Below are 18,281 nucleotides of genomic sequence, written 5' to 3' on the forward strand. Positions count from 1 at the left end.
ACCCCGTTTCTCCGAAAATAAGTCTTAGCCAGACAATCAGCTCTAATGTGTCTTTTGGAGCAAAAATTAATATAAGACCCGGTATAATATTATATTATATTACATTACATTACATTACATTATATTATACCCGGCCTTATAGTAAAATAAGACTGGATCTTATATTCATTTTTGCTCCAAAAGACACATTAGAGCTGATTGTCTGGCTAGGTCTTATTTTCAGGGAAACATGGTAGCTGGTCAGCCCATCAGCTAGGCTCTCCCCTGTTCACTGTCCAATCTCATTCAGCCTCTGCTTCCTTCTGTGGATGGGAAGCTCATACGTGCGGGGCAGTGAGGGCAGAGAAAGCCTCATACATGCGGGGCGGGAGGGGGGGAAGCTCATACATGCGGGGGTGGAGGGCAGGCGGCCCCACTTGGGTGCTGACTGGCACTCCCTGGCTGGGTGGCCTGGGGCAGGGCCCTCTCTTTCCTGTACTTGGTTTCCCCATCAGAGGAACTAGAGGCCTGGAATGGATGGTCCTTACTCCTACAGGCCTGATTTCCTTTCCAGAGAAAGGGTGTCCCTGGCACAGGCCTCTGATTTTTCTAAACTTTGGAGCTTTAGGGGAGACCCCCCAGCAATCCCAAACTCTCCCCAGTGAGCAAGGAGGAGGCACCCCGAAAAACCCACTCTGTCAAAGGGAGTGGGTTCCCTGGGAAGACCGGGGATGGCAGTTGGGGGGTCTATGTTGAAGAGGGGGCCAGGGCAGAGGGGATGTTGAGTCTCCCCCCAGGCCCTCTTCCAGCCCCTCCTCTCTCCTGGGCAATGGGCAGGTGGCTGCTACAAGAGAGACTAATCCCCTCCATGTTGATCTGCAGCCCCAGGCAGCTGAGCTCTGAACTGCAATTCAGCAAGGCCTCTGGGCAGCGGTGACCTGATACTCGCCAGGCACCCATTCTTCATCGTCCACCTGACAAGCGCCTGGCCAGGGGAGATCAGAGGCAAATGCCAGGGCCACCCAAGCCCTGTCCTGTTGTGGTGAGTCCCTGGCTGGAAAGATGGATCAGGCTTAGGCCTTGCAGCCAGGGCCATGGCAGCTTCTATCATGGGCTCGGGAAAGCAGTGCTGAGCCAGGGGTGGAGTGGGAGAGCTAGGGGGCGCAGAGTGACCCAGCCTTGGAAGAAACCCTAGCTTAGCCTCGGTGCTCCCTCCTAGGCTCTGGTGGCAGAAGAAGCCTCCTAGACTTGGGGACACTTTGTGTTGTTTGCAGGTGAATTGCTGAGGGCTTGGGAAGAAATCCTATTTATAATTGGGAACCTTGGTGCCTAGGGCTTCAGCTCTCCGGCACTGGAGAAGTTAAGGAGGTGACCAAAGGAGACCAGGGTGAAGGGTTTTCCCCCAGGAGTGTGCAGGCCTCATTCCTGGAAGGCACTGGAACAAGCTGCACCAGGTGGCAGCTCCCCAAGCTCCGATTTGGCAGCTTACTTCTGGCCTGTTGGGCTGTGTGCTCCGACCTAGGTGACCTCCCACCCAGTCTTGCCACCCAGCCCTGCACCACTCCTGGCTCCTGTTTGGCTCTAGAGCTCTAAATTTGGTTCCCTTTTCAAGAAACTCTCACTGTTACTTCCCCGAAGGCTTTCATTGTTGTCACCAAGAGGAATTCCCCAGGTGAGCACAGCCGAAGGGACAGAAGAGGGGGAAGTTCCAAGCTGGGGCAGCAGTTAATGATCCCAGAGTGTCATCTGCAGCTCAGCACAACCTGTGGGAGAAGGTGGAAAACTGGCCTCAGCCTGCTGTGTGACCTTGAGAAGGCCATAGTCTGTCTCTGGACTTGGCTTTGGGAGAAGCAAACACAAGACAACAATTTCAGGCATTGGCTTCAAAGTCAAGGCGCTCAGGGAAGGCTTAAGTGGGGAGTTGTAGCTGATCCCTTTGTTCCCTCCTATCAGAGAAAGCTGGGTGCTTACACCTCCCCCACCCACGCCCCCCACCCCTCACCACACACACAAATACACACTTGCTTCCTCCTAGTTAAAACAGGCACTAAGCAAGTGATGAAGGCAGACAAAAAGACACACTTGACAAAACAATGGAGATGAGGCTGGCTTGGCCCAGTGCCAGGAGCATGTTGAATTCTCTCAGTCTTTGTTTCCTGAAAGGCCTATCAATCAGTAACAGAGTCTTGCCAAACCCAGCCTGCATGGGCGGGCACCGAGTGTCCTTTGCTCTGAGGTAAATAACATTTCAAGTCTCGTGTCCATGGACCATATGCTCCTCGCACAGTTAATAACATCATCACGGAGTGGCCTCAGCCCTTAGGTGTCAGCCCAGAGCATGAGTGAGATGGGCCCAGCTGGGACCCAGCTACTACCAGGCCCTTCATCACGCTTCCTGACCCACATCTCTCTGATTCTGACAATTCCTTCCTGTCTGTCTGCCCCACTGCCTGCCAGCTACATGAGGGCAGGGGTTGTGTCTGACGATTTCCTCCCAACCCCCAGTGCTTAGCCCATTCCTGGCATGTAGTACCTGCTCAATAAATGTTGAATGAGCACATGACTGGCTGACCAGAGGAATGAATGAGTGATGACCTACAGCTGGACTCACACTGCCTCCTGCTCCCTAAGGGGCAAGGTAGCTAGGATGGTAGGGTGTGTGCTCACTTGGGGTGGAGCCCGGGGGTCAGTCTAGTGACAGCTGGAATTTCTCCCTTGGATTCACAGTTAAGAACATAGGCATGGAACCAGCCGGCCAGGATTGGAGCCCTGGCTTGGCCAATTATAAACTAGGAGACTGTGGGCAAGTCCCCATGAGGCTCAGTTTTCCCAAACAGAGAAACAGTTTCTAACTCTTAGAGGTCCCTTGCTCTGGACCAGCTCTCGTGACCAGTGGCTATTCCAAATATAGTCTCTAAGACTCTTTCAGTGCTGATACTTGATGCCGCTCTTTCCCTGGACTCCTCCAGGCACCCCAACCCTTTCCCTTAATGCTTTAATATTTGCTAAAGTTATGTCCAGTGTGTTGTTCTCAGAATAATTTTCAGGGAGGGCTAAGAGGCAGAGGGCCCCTGAGTCCACCCTCAGACTGGCCAGGTCCCAGGGAGAGGCTGGTGCAACCACAGGACCCAGCCCCAGACATGCCTTAGCAGCATTTGAACCATAAGGTGTACTTGGCCTGGCCCATCCTCAGAAAGTTCCCACCTCCTGGGCCCTCTGCCAGCTTGGTTGTGGGTTCCCTAGTTCCCTTGAGACCAGCTGAAGATAGTCTATGGATATGGTGCTGGGACCAGGAACACTATGTGGAAAAAGTGTCTTGGTTAGATAGTCCCCCTTTGTGTGTGTTGTGTATGTGAGAGTGTGTATATGTGTGTGTGTGCATGTGTGTTGCTGGGGATGTTGGAAGTGGGGAGGAGCCAAGCAGACCAGGAGTCAGGGAGGACTGAGCAGGGGGTGCGGCAGGGTGGCAACTGGAATCTGGAGACCTAGGTAACCGTCTGGCTCCATCCTGCCACCTGGTGGCCCTTCCCTGGACGTTGGGCCCTGCAGCTGAGAATGCAGGCCTGGATCAGAGGACAGCATTCCTCCCTTCTGACAGACTTTAGAGGCTGACATGGATGTAGCTGGGGCAGGGAGTGATAATGGCTTGGGGTGAGAGGTGGGGCCGCTATGGTGGAGAATCTGAGCTGTGTTGTACAACACAGCAGCCAGCAGCACCCCCAATCCCATCCTATCCTGTGGCACTGGGTGGAGGCAGATAACCAGATTCCCCATACAGTTGCATGGAAAAGGAGGTGTGGCACGGCATGTGGAAACTATCCCCAGTGGGAAGGCAGCGGGATATCCCTCCAACGAGCCACAGCCACATCCCAGGGGCCAGACAGAGCTAGAGGGAGGTTGGTTCCTGTGCTTCCCAAACTGCTGGCTCCAGGGAGTATAGATGCTGATGTTCTGAGCCATGTGAGTGGGTTCCATCCACCTACCTTGGCACTCCATCCACACTGAGCCCGTTCACCCAACGAGGCAGGATATTCCTCATTCTGAGGTCTCTGGACAAACTCCTTCTGTCACCACTCCCCAAATTGGAGGGAATCCCTGACAGTTTGGGAAGACTCACTGTCTTCTAGATCTGGTCTTTTTCCTCTTCTCAAACCATGCAGTGAAAATGATATGAAGCAGGAATAGTGTAGTGGAGGAGGTGCTGGGAGGGAGGCAAAACAGACTTGGATTTGAAGCGTGGCTCTGCCACTGACTAGCTTGGCAGCCCTGGGCAGGTCCCTTAGTGTCTCCAAACCTAGAGGAATGAATGAGTGATGCATTCAGGGCCAGGGCCATGGCAGCTTCTATCAAGGTGTTTCCTCATCTAAAATGGGGATTAAAAAGATTGAATGAGATCATGTGTACAAACAAGGTATGTTATAAAGTGCTACAAAAATGTGAAGTGGGTTTTAATTGAGGGATAACGTTATGTCAACCAAGGTTTTCACAGGGTTGGGTGATGGCATGTTTTTTCAGTCATTCATTCAGCAAAATATCTATTGAATATTTGAATATCAAGTATGTGCCAGGCACTGTATTAGATGTTTTGACAAGCTTAAGTGGAAGTTGTTTGTGGAACTACAGAACATAAACCCATAGATCTTGTAGTCTAGTGTTGCCCAAATGCCCATGCTAAGCTGCTTACATCCAAATTACCTGGGAAATGTAGTATACAGAGTCCTGATTCCGTAGCCTGGAATCTCCCTTTCTCTCTGTCTTTCCCTGTCTCCCTATCCGTGTGTGCGTGTGTGCGTGTGTGTGTGTGTGTGTGTGTGCAATTGTATGGTTGGGCTTGGAATCCGTCGATCTACTTGAGCCCCTTGCTGAACAGTGGAATCTGAGTCTCAGAATGGGGAGATGCTCTCAGAGGACAGTATATCACATGCCAGGGGCTTTCTGAGCACCAGTACCTTTTACACTTTCCCAGAGGGGCAGGGACAACTGGTCTTAGGTCACCTATGAAAGATTTCGCCCCTGAGGCTCTGCCTCAGTAAAGCACCCAGAATATGGAAGCAGAAAACTTGAGGTGGTCTGTCATTTAGTGGCTCCATAACCTTTAGCAAGTGATTTGTTTCTTGAAACCTCAATTTCTTCACATGGGGATATTGGTGCCTATCTCACTGTGGAGTCATCATGTGAGCATGCTTTGGAAGCCACACAGCTCCACTTTTTAACTCTGGGTAGAGCCAGACCCAGGCTGACTTTTCTATGGAGAAATCCCAGAGGCTGAACTTTCCGCCACTTTCCCCAAGTCCAATTGGATCCAATATGGAAGATAATCCTGGTCTCCACCCTTACCTCCAAAGTTTCCAGTGCTAGTCTTTGGGCGCCACCTGCTGGCCATGGCAGGTACTGCGTCCTGCTCAGGCCAAACAACCTAGAGAAAACTTGGCCATCTCCTTGAATCTTCACAGCCACATGGCAAGGTAGGTGTTATGCTCCCATTTTACAGATGAAGAAAGTGAGAGGTGATCCTTCCAGTTCATGAGAGGCACAGTGAATCTCTGCCAACAGATGCTTTGACTCTACTCCTCCATACTTCTTGCTCTTAGACTGGGTGGGGTGAGGAGTTGTTACTTCCTAGGCAGAAGAAAGCACCCTAAAATCATCCTGAAATAGAAACTGGGGCCAGGAACATGGCCGGTTTCTGGGGTTTAGGTCCATGCTGACCGAGAAAGACTTGTATCTTTGTGGCAACAACCTCACCAGGCAGAAGACCACCACATCCAGTTGGTCACCGTCTCCAGAGAGCTAGACTGATGGCAGGGCTTCAGCTGCAGCACGGTGCGCTGAGGGGGCTCAGAGGCCTTCTGCCCAGGCTGTGAGGAGGCAGCTTTGGGAAGTGAGCTGATTGTGTCTGCCCCATGGGCACAGGCTCAGCTGTTTCAGGTGCTGGCTGGCCTGAAGCCCAGTGTGTGGAGGGTGGGGGTACCTGGCCTAAGCTACTTCTCAGTCAGGATGGCATAAAGGTAGTGATTGGGAATGAGGAGTCAGCCTTATCTTTTAGAGATGCACACTAAAAGATCTACAGATGAAGTTATATAATGCATGAGATTTGCTTCAAAAAAATCGTTGGTAATGGGAAGTGAAGGAAGTATGGGAACAGAGATGAAACAAGATTGGCCATGAATCAACAATTGTTGTAGCTAGAAGAGGAGTGCATGGAAATTCTTTATACTATTCTCTCTACTTTTGATATGCTTGAAATTTTCCATATTAAAAACTTCCTAAAACTTTGACAGCAGAAACACTACCACCACCACCAATGACTGTAAAAAGAACGAAGACTCTGAAGTCAGGCTGCCCGGCTCAAAGCTTGAGCATCTGATGCTTACTAGCTGTGTGAGGTGGACAAGTTATTTAATTGCTCTATGCCTCAGTTTCATTACCTGTAAAGTGGCCATAATTATACTGGTCTTACAGTGTTGTTTTGAGGGTTCACTGAGATTCTGCATCTAAAGTACTTAGCACAGTGCTAGACCCATAAGAAGTACTCAGCTATAATCTCTATTATTAGGAGTTCATGGCTTGGTTATAATTTGGAAAAAAAAAAGAAGCTACTTTGGCAGATTCAGACAAACAATTGGGCAGTTCAGTTCCGCTGGTTCCAACAGCTGAGTCTTAGAAGACACAGCCCTGCGCTGCCTCGTGCTGGACATGTGGACCCCTCTGGGCAGACGCACATCCCAGAGTCAGCTTTTCTGAAACCCTGCAGGGAGGCCCTTCTCCCTGCGCCTGCTACATCCTTTTCCTGCCTGCTCTGCCTATGCAGAGTGTGCCTCTCAATAAGCCCTCTCCCCTCCTGCCTTGGTTTTCTCTGACTACAGCTTCTCTCTGAGCTTAAGCAGCTCTCTTCCCAGACTTAGGGAATCTCAGCCCTCGGTGAGATCTTAAAAGTCATCTAACTCCACTTACCAATGTAGCTTCATTTGACAGGTACTTCCTGGGGGCTTACCCTGAGCCTGGCACCATCCTGGCTGCTGAGAGTGGAATGGTGAGCAGGGCATACTCAACCGGTAAGCCAGAGACAGAGGACAACACAACCTGGGCCATGAATGCCTCAGTAGATGGAACGTAGGCCTGAGAGTCAGGAGCCCTGGGTCTAAGCCCTGCCGCTGACCCTGTGGCCTGGGATGTCCTTTGCCCACCCACCGTTTCCTCCTCTGTGACACGAAGTGCTTGCAGCAGATGCTCTCCATGTCTCTTCCTGCTCTGACCTTTTGGCTCAGCATAGGGACCTCGTTCTCTTGGTTCTGTTGCTTTCTGTACATCTCTTTCCCTACTGAGTGAAAGACCCCCAGGGCAGGGACTCTGTGGTAGAGTTTCTGGGAAAGCTGCTTGCTCCTTGCACAGGAGTGGGGCACAAACTTGCTGAAAGAATGAAAAAAACTGACAAGTGCGTTCTCTGAGTTGAGTGTGGCTTGTGCGAGGATGGAGTTTTAGACCTGGAGAAGTAGGCTGTGGAGCCCCAAATGTCTCACACCATATCTACCACTTGGAGGTTCTTAGCGCCCATTAGTATTTTAAAGGCTCTGGGAAGTCCTGCAGTGAAAGAAACCTATATATCTTTGGTTATTCCAGTGTTTTCCAAACCTATTTGACCATAAATTAGTTTTTGTCTATTACCTATTTCCTTCTTATGAAACACTTGGAAAATGTAGTGTTAGATCTTTTTGCCTTTTTAGCTAACTTTGTTTAAAATAAGGTCAAGTTTGGAAAAGATACTAAGCTTTCAGTGCCATTGTGGCCTGAAATTAGGACCTCTCGCTCCTCATTTCTGCATTCTCAGCTGAGGTCTGCCACCTTCATTGGGGCTGAGCTAGGACTTCAGAGGTCATCCAGTCTTCCTCGGAGTGTGGAACTGGCACCATTTGACCCAGGCAGTAGTTTATCTCCCAGTCTTCAACAAACAATGTGTCTAATCATGCTCCCTTCCCTGGTAACCCACCTCAGGATTGCAGGGCTGAGGAGGCCAGCTCAGCAGTCAGTCATGGGAAGGAGGCCCAGCTTTATTGACATGTCAGCACCCCAAGGCCAATCAAGTCTTGGGCAACAGTAAGAGATCAGATACCTATCAAGGGAGTGATGGTTCCTGTCCCTGGGGCTGCTCAGACCTCATCTGGAGGTCCATTCTGTTTCTAAGAGAGATGTTGTTAAAGTTGAGTGTGTGTGAAAAGGGAAACCAGCAGAGTGAAGAGTCTGGAAATTCTGACAGAAAACAAGATGTTGACAGAACTGGGATATTTAACCTGGCAAACAGAAGACTTGGGGACCTGTTGTGGCTGTTTGCAAATATTGGAAAAGCTGTCATCTGGCAGAGATTGGGCACATCCTGTGAAGTGCAGGGGGCTAAGGCAGATGGGGTTCAATAAAGAAAAGAGTGTGTGCACGATCAATAAAATTAGTATGAACTTCTGAGTGGGTAGGAAGCCCCTTGTCATTGGGAGCATTTAACCAGAGATTGTGTTAGCACCTGTCTGGTGGTGCAGACAGAGCCCGTGGGTACCAGATGGGCCGGGTAAGGCAAGCTCTAGGGCAGTGCGGGCCGCCTGACCAAGTTGAGCTGATGTCTCTCACTGTCCCCACACTTTCATATTTACCTTCACTGTCCCAAACAGCATTTCACCCACCACTACAGCACCCTTGCTCTGTGCCTTTGACCTCTAGTAGGTGGACTTTCCCTGCTCAGAGTGGCTAGAGGGGCTGTCTTCCATGACTCCTGGGCTTTGAGGGGCAAATCAGTCCTCCATGCTGGTGGCCCCCATCACAGTGACAGGAGGGACGGTGTCCCACAGAAAGTGTGTAGAAGGGATTAGGGCAGCACTAGCTGTCTTCTATCCCTGAGATCCTCCAGTCTGTGGACTGACAGCTCAGGTCCGTGATGAAATGGCCAGATTTCCTAGGAAGAGGACTTTCATCACCCACTTTCAAGGCCATGACCACAGGCCAAGGCCTTGACTTCCCCTTCACTGTGCAAGATTCTCTTCAGGGAGTGGTAGCATTTTTAAGTGCCTTCTGAGTGCATCGCACTGTACAAATGAGTAAGCTACACATTGACTTACATCTCTGAGGCAAGGGACTGTGGTAGGAAGAGCCAGGGGACCGAATCCAGATAACCGGACCCCAGCTCAGCTACCACGTGTGACTTGAGGCAAATTCCTGGGATAGACTCAGCTTTTGTAGGACCTGAAGTTTAGACCATTTGGAGAGAACTCTTTAAGGAAAACAGTACAAAATTATGAACACACAATCAGGTACAGGTGTGATGATTTATTTAGAATGATAACAAGAAATTGCAACAAATTCTAAATCTTGAAAAAAACTGACAAATATCACAAAGTCAGGGCAAATAATATAATATTTGTGTTAACTGTTGACATACCTCTGTAATTTTTTTTCTTTTTACATTACTTCTGCTCACAATTTTACACAGACTAGCTTCTGGCTCCACACATTTTGAAGCTGGGTTTTCCTCCACTGCACACACACCCCTGCTACAGGCACCTCAGACTGTGATCATATTGTGATAAAACTCCTGGCCCTGTAACATTGTGTCACAAAGCCAAATGACTTGGCCCAGTGGGTGATAATATTCACTCCCTACACTGTACATAGTAGTACCTGTGAACTGCGTATGTCCATCTCCCCTATCCCAGGTCAAATAGAGCCATCACTCACTTTGGGGAATCTTGAGTGAGACACCCAAATGCACAGCAGACCCCTGGGAGTGCAAAACAGGAGCAGTCATAATTTATTACAGTTAAATCTTAGCATTATACCAAAGTATCAGTAATACCTGACCATGTGGCCACATTCCTGGGGCTCCCAGCCCCCCGAAGCTTAAAATATATTAGCTTCATGTAGATTTGTCTCTGGGCACATCACACACCTCTCTGACCTTCAGTTTCTTCATCTGTATAACAGAACAATTCTGGCCCAACCTGTCTATTTTTGATGAGGATCAGAAATGAAAGAAAACCTTTGGATCCCCAAAACCCTGTGTGACGATGACAGTGATGAAAGCAATGGCGGTGCCAGCTGAGTAAGTTATCTGCCAGGACTTCGTCTGTAGTCAGCACTCCTGCAGGCTCCGACGCCCTGCTAAGTGCTCACCATGCCAGGCCACAAGCTTGAGTATAAGAACTGCAAAGCTTACGGCTTTGATTCCAGTTAAAGACATACCTCTGGAAGGCCTGACCCGTGAAGTCAGAATCAGGTGTTTGCAACCCTGTAAGAATGAGCTCATCCAGTCATTAAGTCCGCATTTACTGAGTGGTCCTAGTGCAAGGATGACCAGGCTGGGTGTCGCAGATACAAATAGGAGGAGTTAGGAACCTAGTGTCTAGAAGAGGAGAGGAGTCAGACGTGTGCATAAATAGCCACAGTGCAAAACAAAGGGACAGAGCCATAGGCCAAGTTGACGTCTAGGGCAGGCCGAGCCCAGAGGAGGGCTGGTCAGGGTTGGTCTGGGAAAGCTGTGGGTGCCTGACCAGCTCTGCTGCATGGGAAGGCTCACACAGGTGGAGAAGGGGCACAGGGCGCCTGAGAAAGGAGTGAAAAACAGAGTGGAAGCTTTCCAGGTAGAAGATACTTAACCACAATTTGATGAAAACATTTGTGAGTGTCTCATGGATCAGAAGAACTGCAGGATAACTTGGGAAGCCAGCAAAGTTAGTTTCCACTCACAGAATTTTCTTTTTTCTTTCTCTCTTAGTTTGGATTTCCCCCATCTGCCCCCACCCCTGGAGAGAATTGTGACAGTGAACTCCAGCTCCACAGAATTCAGAATTCGTGGCATCTCTCTGGATTGTCTTCTCAGCCAATTTCAGAGCTGTGAGCTGACAGAGAACAGTGGGAGAGAGGCCATGGTTATTGAAGGGACTCCCGCCTCCCTGGGGCCTTCCACAATTCCTGACCAACTCTGCTAGGACAGTGGCCTGAACAAGGGCAGTAGGACCCTAGAGACCCCATCTGTGGGGGAGGAGCCTCAGGGCTATGGGCCCTTTGTTCTGGTGAGCTTAGAACCATGATGTTACAATCCAAAAACTCAGAGGATAAGCGTCGAAAAGTGCCAAAACACCCTCCAAGTTAAGCATATAGAATTTTGGTTTAAGCAGCACTTGGGTAAGTTAATGATACTATGTACTACCTTTTTAGATAGGCATAATAATCTATGAATTGCAATGATTCATCCTGTCTCAAGGAGATGGAAATATTTTAGATACATGTGCATGCATTTGAAGCAAAAACTATTTATTTTGTGTGAGTTATATTGTGTGTGTCTATTTGCTTCTGGGTATCTATGTATGAAAATTTATGTTTCTGTTTCTTTGCCTGCATTAGAGAACATGCATAAGTTTGTGGGGACACACACACACCCCTACACGGGGTAGGACGTGTGAGTATTTGTGCTCACCTCATCTCCAGTGTTAGGAAGGGAACTTGGTCATCATTCTAACTCAGCTGTCTCGTTTACTGGTGAGGAAACTGAGGCCCAGAGGGTAAAGTGACGTGTCTAAGATCACACAGTTGGCTAATGTGGCAAAGGTAAGACTAGAATCCAGGATTTCTGATTTGTAGTCCAGGACTCTTTCTATAACATTAAAATAAGTTACAAATTGAAAAACAAAAGGCAGAGAAATACTTAAATATTTGTTTTTCTTTCTCCTCCAATCAATGAATAAGTGCTAAGAAGGTCAATCTGGCATTAGCTATGTAACTTCAAATGTTAAGTTTTTAACATTGACCTGGTTCAGTATTGATTTCTTTATGGAAACCATATTTATGCTGAAGTTGTTAAAGAATTTCAGAGTACATACGAAGGCTGTGCTAAAACAGTCATATGCCTTTGTATTTGAAGAAAAGTATTCAAAATATATAAGCTGTTGCTTGAGTTAAACAATAAAAACATCTGTTGTTTCTCATGACGGCTCTGGTCCTAATATGACATGGCAAAATAATACCCCCAAATATCCATGATTAACCTGAATTGGAAAGGGTTCACCTCCCGGGAACTTCATATAGCTGCTTCAATTGGCATTGGTAACACACACACACACACACACACACACACACACACACACACACCAGATACATTATCACCTAGCATTCTGACACAATAAGATATTGAAACCAATCACTATTTTTAAATGGATCCCAAAAATGAAATCCCAAAAATGCCAATGCAGAATTTTTGGATTTTATTCAAATTGCATTTGAACGCAGGTGTGCCTGTCATTAAGTGTTTATGTTTACCTATACACATGAATGTTTGTCTGGCAACTGTGTTTGTTCTCACTTTGGTGTGTATATTTATGTGTGGGTGTGAGGGCTTCCATCCAATTTGGGACTGTGAAGGAACTGTCTCTTTTATCAAAATAAAAAAATAGTCCCTCCCAAATGTCAGCAGTGGGAGAAGAGTGTTAGGGTTTGGGGTGGGCGTGGGTGGAACAAGCCCACAATCTTCCCTCTAGGTTTACTTTTCCCTTGGGGTTCCCTTGCTAGGATTGTTGCTGACTCTGCCAAGCTAGCTTACCCCATAAACTCCAGTTAGGAGGGAACTTCTGAACATATATGACTGTCATTTTCAAAGATATTTTCCTAAATACTAAGAAGGGACAAAACTTAGGAAATGGAAAATACAAAAACATAAGGACTGTCTATTTTGAGTTCTTTCCCTTGCTGGTGATCTCCGTGCTCTTCTAGCCTCAAGTGTGCCTTCCTTCTGTGTTTCTGTGGCTTTCCTGGATTGCCAACTCCTTAGGTCTGGCCTTGTCACAGCATGGAGCGTTGGCTGTCATCCCAACCCCCTCTCAATAGAGCCATTCCCTTCCTCTCCACCACAGGTCAGATCTTTTGAGCAAAGCCAGGAACACTAGTGACATGCTTGTGATATACTAGTGAATACCTGTGCTTACAATGTAACAGCCCCTGGGCTTGTCTAATTTAATCCTCACAACAGCTCTCAAGGCAGATGCTGGGGTTGTCTGCACTTTATAAGTGATGGAATCTGGGCTTGGCACACATAAATCCCCCAAAAGTGCGCAGTTAGTAAGTGGTAGAGTTAGGCTGAGATCTCAGCTCTGTCTGTCTCCGAAGCCACACCCTTAACCATGACATTATAAAGGCTCCCTATGCTCAAGCGTGTCCCTAAATCTGTCCTCCCCACCTGCCCAGCTCCGGTTCCCACATACACAACGCCTCTTAGGGGGATGGCCAGACTGTATTCTGTGACAGCGTGAATGACCTCACCCTTCTGGTAACATCTGGCCTTCCACATCCGGTGTTGTGGTCCTTTAAAGCCCCCCAGGTGTAATCAGAACAAGAGGGACACTGAGGTTGTAGGATGTACTCTAGGTAAATGGAGAAAGGAGGGTCCTCCTTTCTCCTTCCAGCATGTGGGGCACGAGCAGCTGGGTGGATAGACCCAGGCCCACTCAAAGCCGTTCCGTCCCAGCAGACAGTAGCACCTTTCATCCTGTCTGACTTAACAGTTTATTTTAGGCATGACCTGACCAGGTGCTCTGGGTCAATAGGCTTAGTTTTAAATAACTGGATTCCTCTCGGCAACCTGTCTCCTTTAGAAAGGAAGGACCCGAGGGAAGAATGAGCCCAGGAGGCTGAGGGTGGTGAGCTACGCCAGAAGACTGGAAACGTCTGGGCTCTGTCACTGCCTGCATGGGGCAGGGGATGCCCATCACTTCCTCACTCTGGGCTTCAGTGTTTCATCTGTAAAGCACAGGGTTGGGCTGGATCATCTCAAACACCTGTTGTAGTCTGCCCCATATCTCTGTTCTAATCCTGCATTTACAGAGGACAAAATAGCTATTAAAAAAGCATCCACTCCAGAGTGGTGCCTTAGCATCATGAAGCAGAGACAGCACAGTGTAAGGCAAGCAGCTCTGCCCAGAGCCAGAGACTTGGGTGCTAGTCTTGCTTGTGACACAAACTGGGTAACTTTGAATAAGCTAAGCCTCAATTTTCTCACCTGTTTTAAAAGGGAGTGATAAGGGGTGACCAGTTGGCTCAGTTGGTTAGCGTGCGGTGCCAATAACACCAAGGTTAGGGGTTCAGTCCACGCATGGGCCACTGTGAGCTGCGCACTCTTTAAAAAAAAAATTAAAAATAAAAAAATAAATAAAAGGGAGTGATTGTCGTGCGGGGCGGCCTGCAGGGTCTCAGCTCCCGCTCCCCACATAAGAACGCAGGATATGGCTAGGCCAAAAAGGAACACCCACAGAGCCATAGGTAGGGGAGTCACACCATTATCATCTCACTGGAGGCTGGATTCACACGACCTGCAACCTGCTGACTGCTTTTCTGCCAACCGACCGACTCCACTCGACTCACCAACCAGCGCAGCCGCAGCAGTTATATCAGTGGCCAATTGGTTAACTGGTTACAGCTGATGGCCAACTAGCCACAGCCGACGGCCATCTACTACCCAAGCCAGCACCTTTCCACATGAGGCCGAGAGCCTGGAAACTGCTCTCTGGGGCTCTGTCCCCACAGTGATAAAGCTTCAAATGATATTGTGAGGATTACAGGGAACAATTGTAGGTGGGAGCCCTTTAAACTCTTAAAGCACTATATAAAAAAAGTAAGCACACCTGAAAGCTCCTCAAAAGGTTAAAAATAGAATTATCATACAAGCCAGCAATTCTACCTCTAGGTATGTACCCAAAAGAACTAAATGCTGGGTCTCCAAGGAAGAGATATTTGTAAATTCATGTTCTCAGCAGCATTACTCACAACAACCCAAAGTGGAAGTGTCCATTCACAAATGAATAGGTAAACAAAATGTGGTCTATACATACAATGGAATATTATTCAACCATGAAAAGAAAAGAAATTCTGACACATGCTACAACATGGATGAACGCTGAAGACATTATGCTGAGTGAAATAACACAGACACAAAAGGACAACTATTGTATGGTTCCACTTATATGAGGTACCTACAATAGGCAAATCCAGGGAGGCAGAAAGTAGATTAGAGGTTACGGGGAGTGGAGAATGGGTAGTCCTACTTTAATGGGTACAGAGTTTCTGTTTGGATGATGAAAAAGTCCTGGAAATGGATAGTGGTGATGATTGTAAATGTACTAAATGCCATTGAATAGTATAATTAAAACAGTTAAAATGGTAAATTCTATGTTATGTGTATTTTAATATATTAAGAAAAGTAAATGCACACTTTTAAAATTTTAGCTATCTTGGCAAAACCTGGGAATGAGGAGTTCTAGTCTTCCTGTTTGATCTTAAGCAAGACATTTTAGGAAAGTAAATTTTCTTTCTCTGTCAAATGGAGCCAAACAGCACCCTGTCTACCTTCCTTCCTTATTCCTGCTCCCCTCACTCTGTACACCTCACAGAATGGGGTCAAAAACCCACCCAGCCAAGTGGCCAGGTCACATTAAAGTGGCCTCCATTGCCCTTTATGAGAGGAGATCCAGTCCTGGTTTATTCCATTTTCAAGGCTACTATGGACCCCTTTTCTGTATCCTGCATGGGCCCTTATTTTGGAATTACAACATAAGGAGAGCTTGTCAACCATATCAAGCTTTTCCCGGCGGACCTGATGCAGTCAGCCTTCGTCCCCAGCGCTTCATCTGGTGCCTGGCACACAGCAGGTGCTCAGCGTTCATTTGGTAACTGAGAAGATACCCTCACTCAAGACCTATTCAGTTCCATGCCAACTTTATTCAGATTGGTATAAGGAAAACACTAATTTTTGCTTGGTGAGAAAGCTGAGGTGGGGTGGGGGGAAGACAGGTGAAGATACAAGAGGAAGATAAACGAGATACAGCAGACATTGAACAATTTATTGTGGATGATGTCTAAATTATCCCAATGTGCCAAGTGCTGAGGAAAATTCCGACAGTGCTGGAGGAGGCTGGACTCAGCTGGGGCTCCCCAGGAGTCTGACTTGCAGATGTAACTAGAGGCTGGGAGGGTATGCAGCTTTGAGCTTTGAGGTGGGGGTGGCACAGAGTGGCACCAAAGGGTCTTAGTCTGGATTTTATTCAGAGCATCCATGCTCACCCAGCCAAGGGGGTAAACTAAGTCTGAAAGAGGCAGGAAGCATGGGCCCCAGATGACGGGACGTCCTTGGCCTGAGTATGGCGGGCTCTTGGCAAACCTATGACATGCCTGTATGCGACCACAGGCTCTGAGCCGGTGGGTGGCAGGGACCCCTGCTCTCCCTGGCGGCGAACCGCGGTCAGGGACTTAACGGTTCGGGACCTGCCCCTGTGCCTGGGCTTGTGGGGGCTGGGGGCCGTCTGGGCTCCCGGTTCGCGCTGTGCTCACCACCCGGGGTGCCGCGGGGTGGGGGGAGAGGGGGGGCGGGGAGAGCGGCCGCCTAGCCCAGCCCCGCAGATGACAGGAGCCAGGGAGCGGAGGAGGGAGGAGCCGCCACCGCCGAGCGCTCGGCTGAGGAGCAGAGAGAGCGGGCGCGGAGTGCGGGCGGCTGCGAGCGCGCTGAGCCGGGGAGAGGCGCTGCCGCACGGCCGGCCACAGGACCACCTCCCCTGAGAATAGGGCCTCTTTATGGCATGTGGCTGGTAACTTTCCTCCTGCTCCTGGACTCTTTACACAAAGGTGAGACCCGCGCGGGCGGTAGAGCAGAGCAGGCGGCGGGCCGGGGAGCGCTCTGCTGGAGGCCAGGCGGGTTGCACGGCGGGCTCCAGGTGTCAGGGAGACCGACCTCGGCGCCTGGACCCGGGTGGGACGCAACGGGGACGGGACAAACACCCGGAGAGGGGTCAGGTGAGAGTCCGCCCTAGACAGCTCTGCCAGCCACCCGCGCCTGCCGTTTGGGGGGAGTGGGTGTCGGGGTGGTTGGTGGTGTATGAGCGCTTCATCTCCCCGCGCCCTGTCGGGCCACAGTTCTGCCCGGACCCATCCCCCCGCCCCTTGCCCGCTTCCTGCGTCTTGGTGGCGCTGGGACCCCGTGAGGGGTCCTTAGGCCGTGAGTGTTCACCTGGGAGTCCTCGCTTACTCCGGCCTCGGACTCGGCAGCGTACTCCTTCTAGGCCACCGCGCGCCCCTCCGCCGCCCCAGACCCCTGCGCCGCACCGCAGGGTGCTTGTCCACGCCTGGGCTGGATGCAGGGCGGAGAGAGCTGGGGGTCCCGAGAGCTGGGGTCCCTCGGATAGCAAGTTTATTCTGCAAAACCAAAGGTCGCGTTCCCCTAACCCCACCTTAGCCCCTGCCCCCCGCACTTGCCCCGGCTTCGCAGCGCCGCCCCAAGGTGCGAGATTCTCGGCTTTGGCGCCTGGTCAGCGGGACAAGGGAACGGGTCTTGTGTCAGGGGGGTGGGAGGTGGCGTGTTGCTTTCTCCGGAAAGAAGGCGTTGCTAGGGTTGTGTCCAGGTGTCCGGCGTGTCCAGACCTGCTGCTGGGGCGCTGCGCACCTGATCCTCGAAGTAGCCGGGACTGGGGGTTGGAAGAGGGTAGACATTTCCGACCAGAGTCATCTGGGCACCAAGTTGGGACCAGGCCGTCCCCGGTGGTCGGGCTTCCAGGCCATCGCAGAAGACGTGCCCCGGGGCGCGCAGATGGCGGGAGCTGAGGCGGCCGAACTCCGCGCCCTTGCGCGGCAGAGCACACACGCTCGTACAGGATCAGCTTTACCAGTTCAGCCCTCTAACTTTTCTCCTTCGCGCCCTGGGGACGGCTTCTCCCCACTTTGTCCAGGTGGTGGCCTGGACAGAGCTGCAACTCTTGACCCCTAGGCAATGGGGGAAGGGCAATCCAACAGAGGATTGGCGCTCTGGGGTGCAGGGAGCTTCCAGCCCTTCACTGCCTAAGCCCAAGGGGTCTGGAATCTGCAACCTGCCTCTGACTGCAGTATCTCCTAGCTTTGTGGGGAGGAGGGTGACCCTTATTTTATTTGTAAATACCACCCGGTCAACGCCAGACTAAAGGCCAAGATATTGCTGGGGTTTGCTTAGAGATTGGGTGCAGGGTGGGGGGTTGCCTCTGAATCATGGACAAAATGGGTGAGTTTCTCAGACCAAATGGGACCACTGGGTGACACACCAAGTCTGGTCTAGGTTGGTTAACCCCTCGCCCCGCCTCCCCCAGCCCACAGCGCCTTCTCATCCCACTTTAGTGGAGCAAGAAGCCTGCCTAACCTTCAATGCTGCCCCCCCACCAACCCCCCAATACACACAACCTAGTCTCTCCCCAGGCTCTTCCAGCCTCCCTCCGCCCCCGCAGACTGGCTCGGTTTGCAGCTTTAATTACATTAATATTAAA

General features: G+C 50.0%; 1 protein-coding gene and 1 long non-coding RNA gene across 3 annotated transcripts in view; both read left to right on the forward strand.

Moving 5' to 3' along the window:
- The first annotated feature begins 411 nt into the window (after positions 1-411).
- On the forward strand, positions 412-11,942 carry LOC109437165 (uncharacterized). The gene is made up of 4 exons (XR_002136207.2): positions 412-1,021; positions 6,955-7,034; positions 9,943-10,060; positions 10,733-11,942. It is a non-coding gene; the product is annotated as an uncharacterized LOC109437165 (long non-coding RNA).
- Positions 11,943-16,423: 4,481 nt separating this feature from the next.
- Positions 16,424-18,281, forward strand: part of DSCAML1 (DS cell adhesion molecule like 1) — a 356,252-nt gene continuing 354,394 nt past the window's right edge. For both annotated transcript variants that reach the window (XM_074335416.1, XM_074335417.1), the window contains exon 1: positions 16,424-16,620. In XM_074335416.1, coding sequence (XP_074191517.1) covers positions 16,575-16,620 — 46 coding nt within the window. In that variant the 5' untranslated portion in view covers positions 16,424-16,574. The remainder of the gene's footprint in view (positions 16,621-18,281) is intronic.

Source organism: Rhinolophus sinicus, linkage group LG06, assembly GCF_036562045.2.
Source record: "Rhinolophus sinicus isolate RSC01 linkage group LG06, ASM3656204v1, whole genome shotgun sequence".
In the NCBI taxonomy this organism is placed as follows: domain Eukaryota; kingdom Metazoa; phylum Chordata; class Mammalia; order Chiroptera; family Rhinolophidae; genus Rhinolophus; species Rhinolophus sinicus.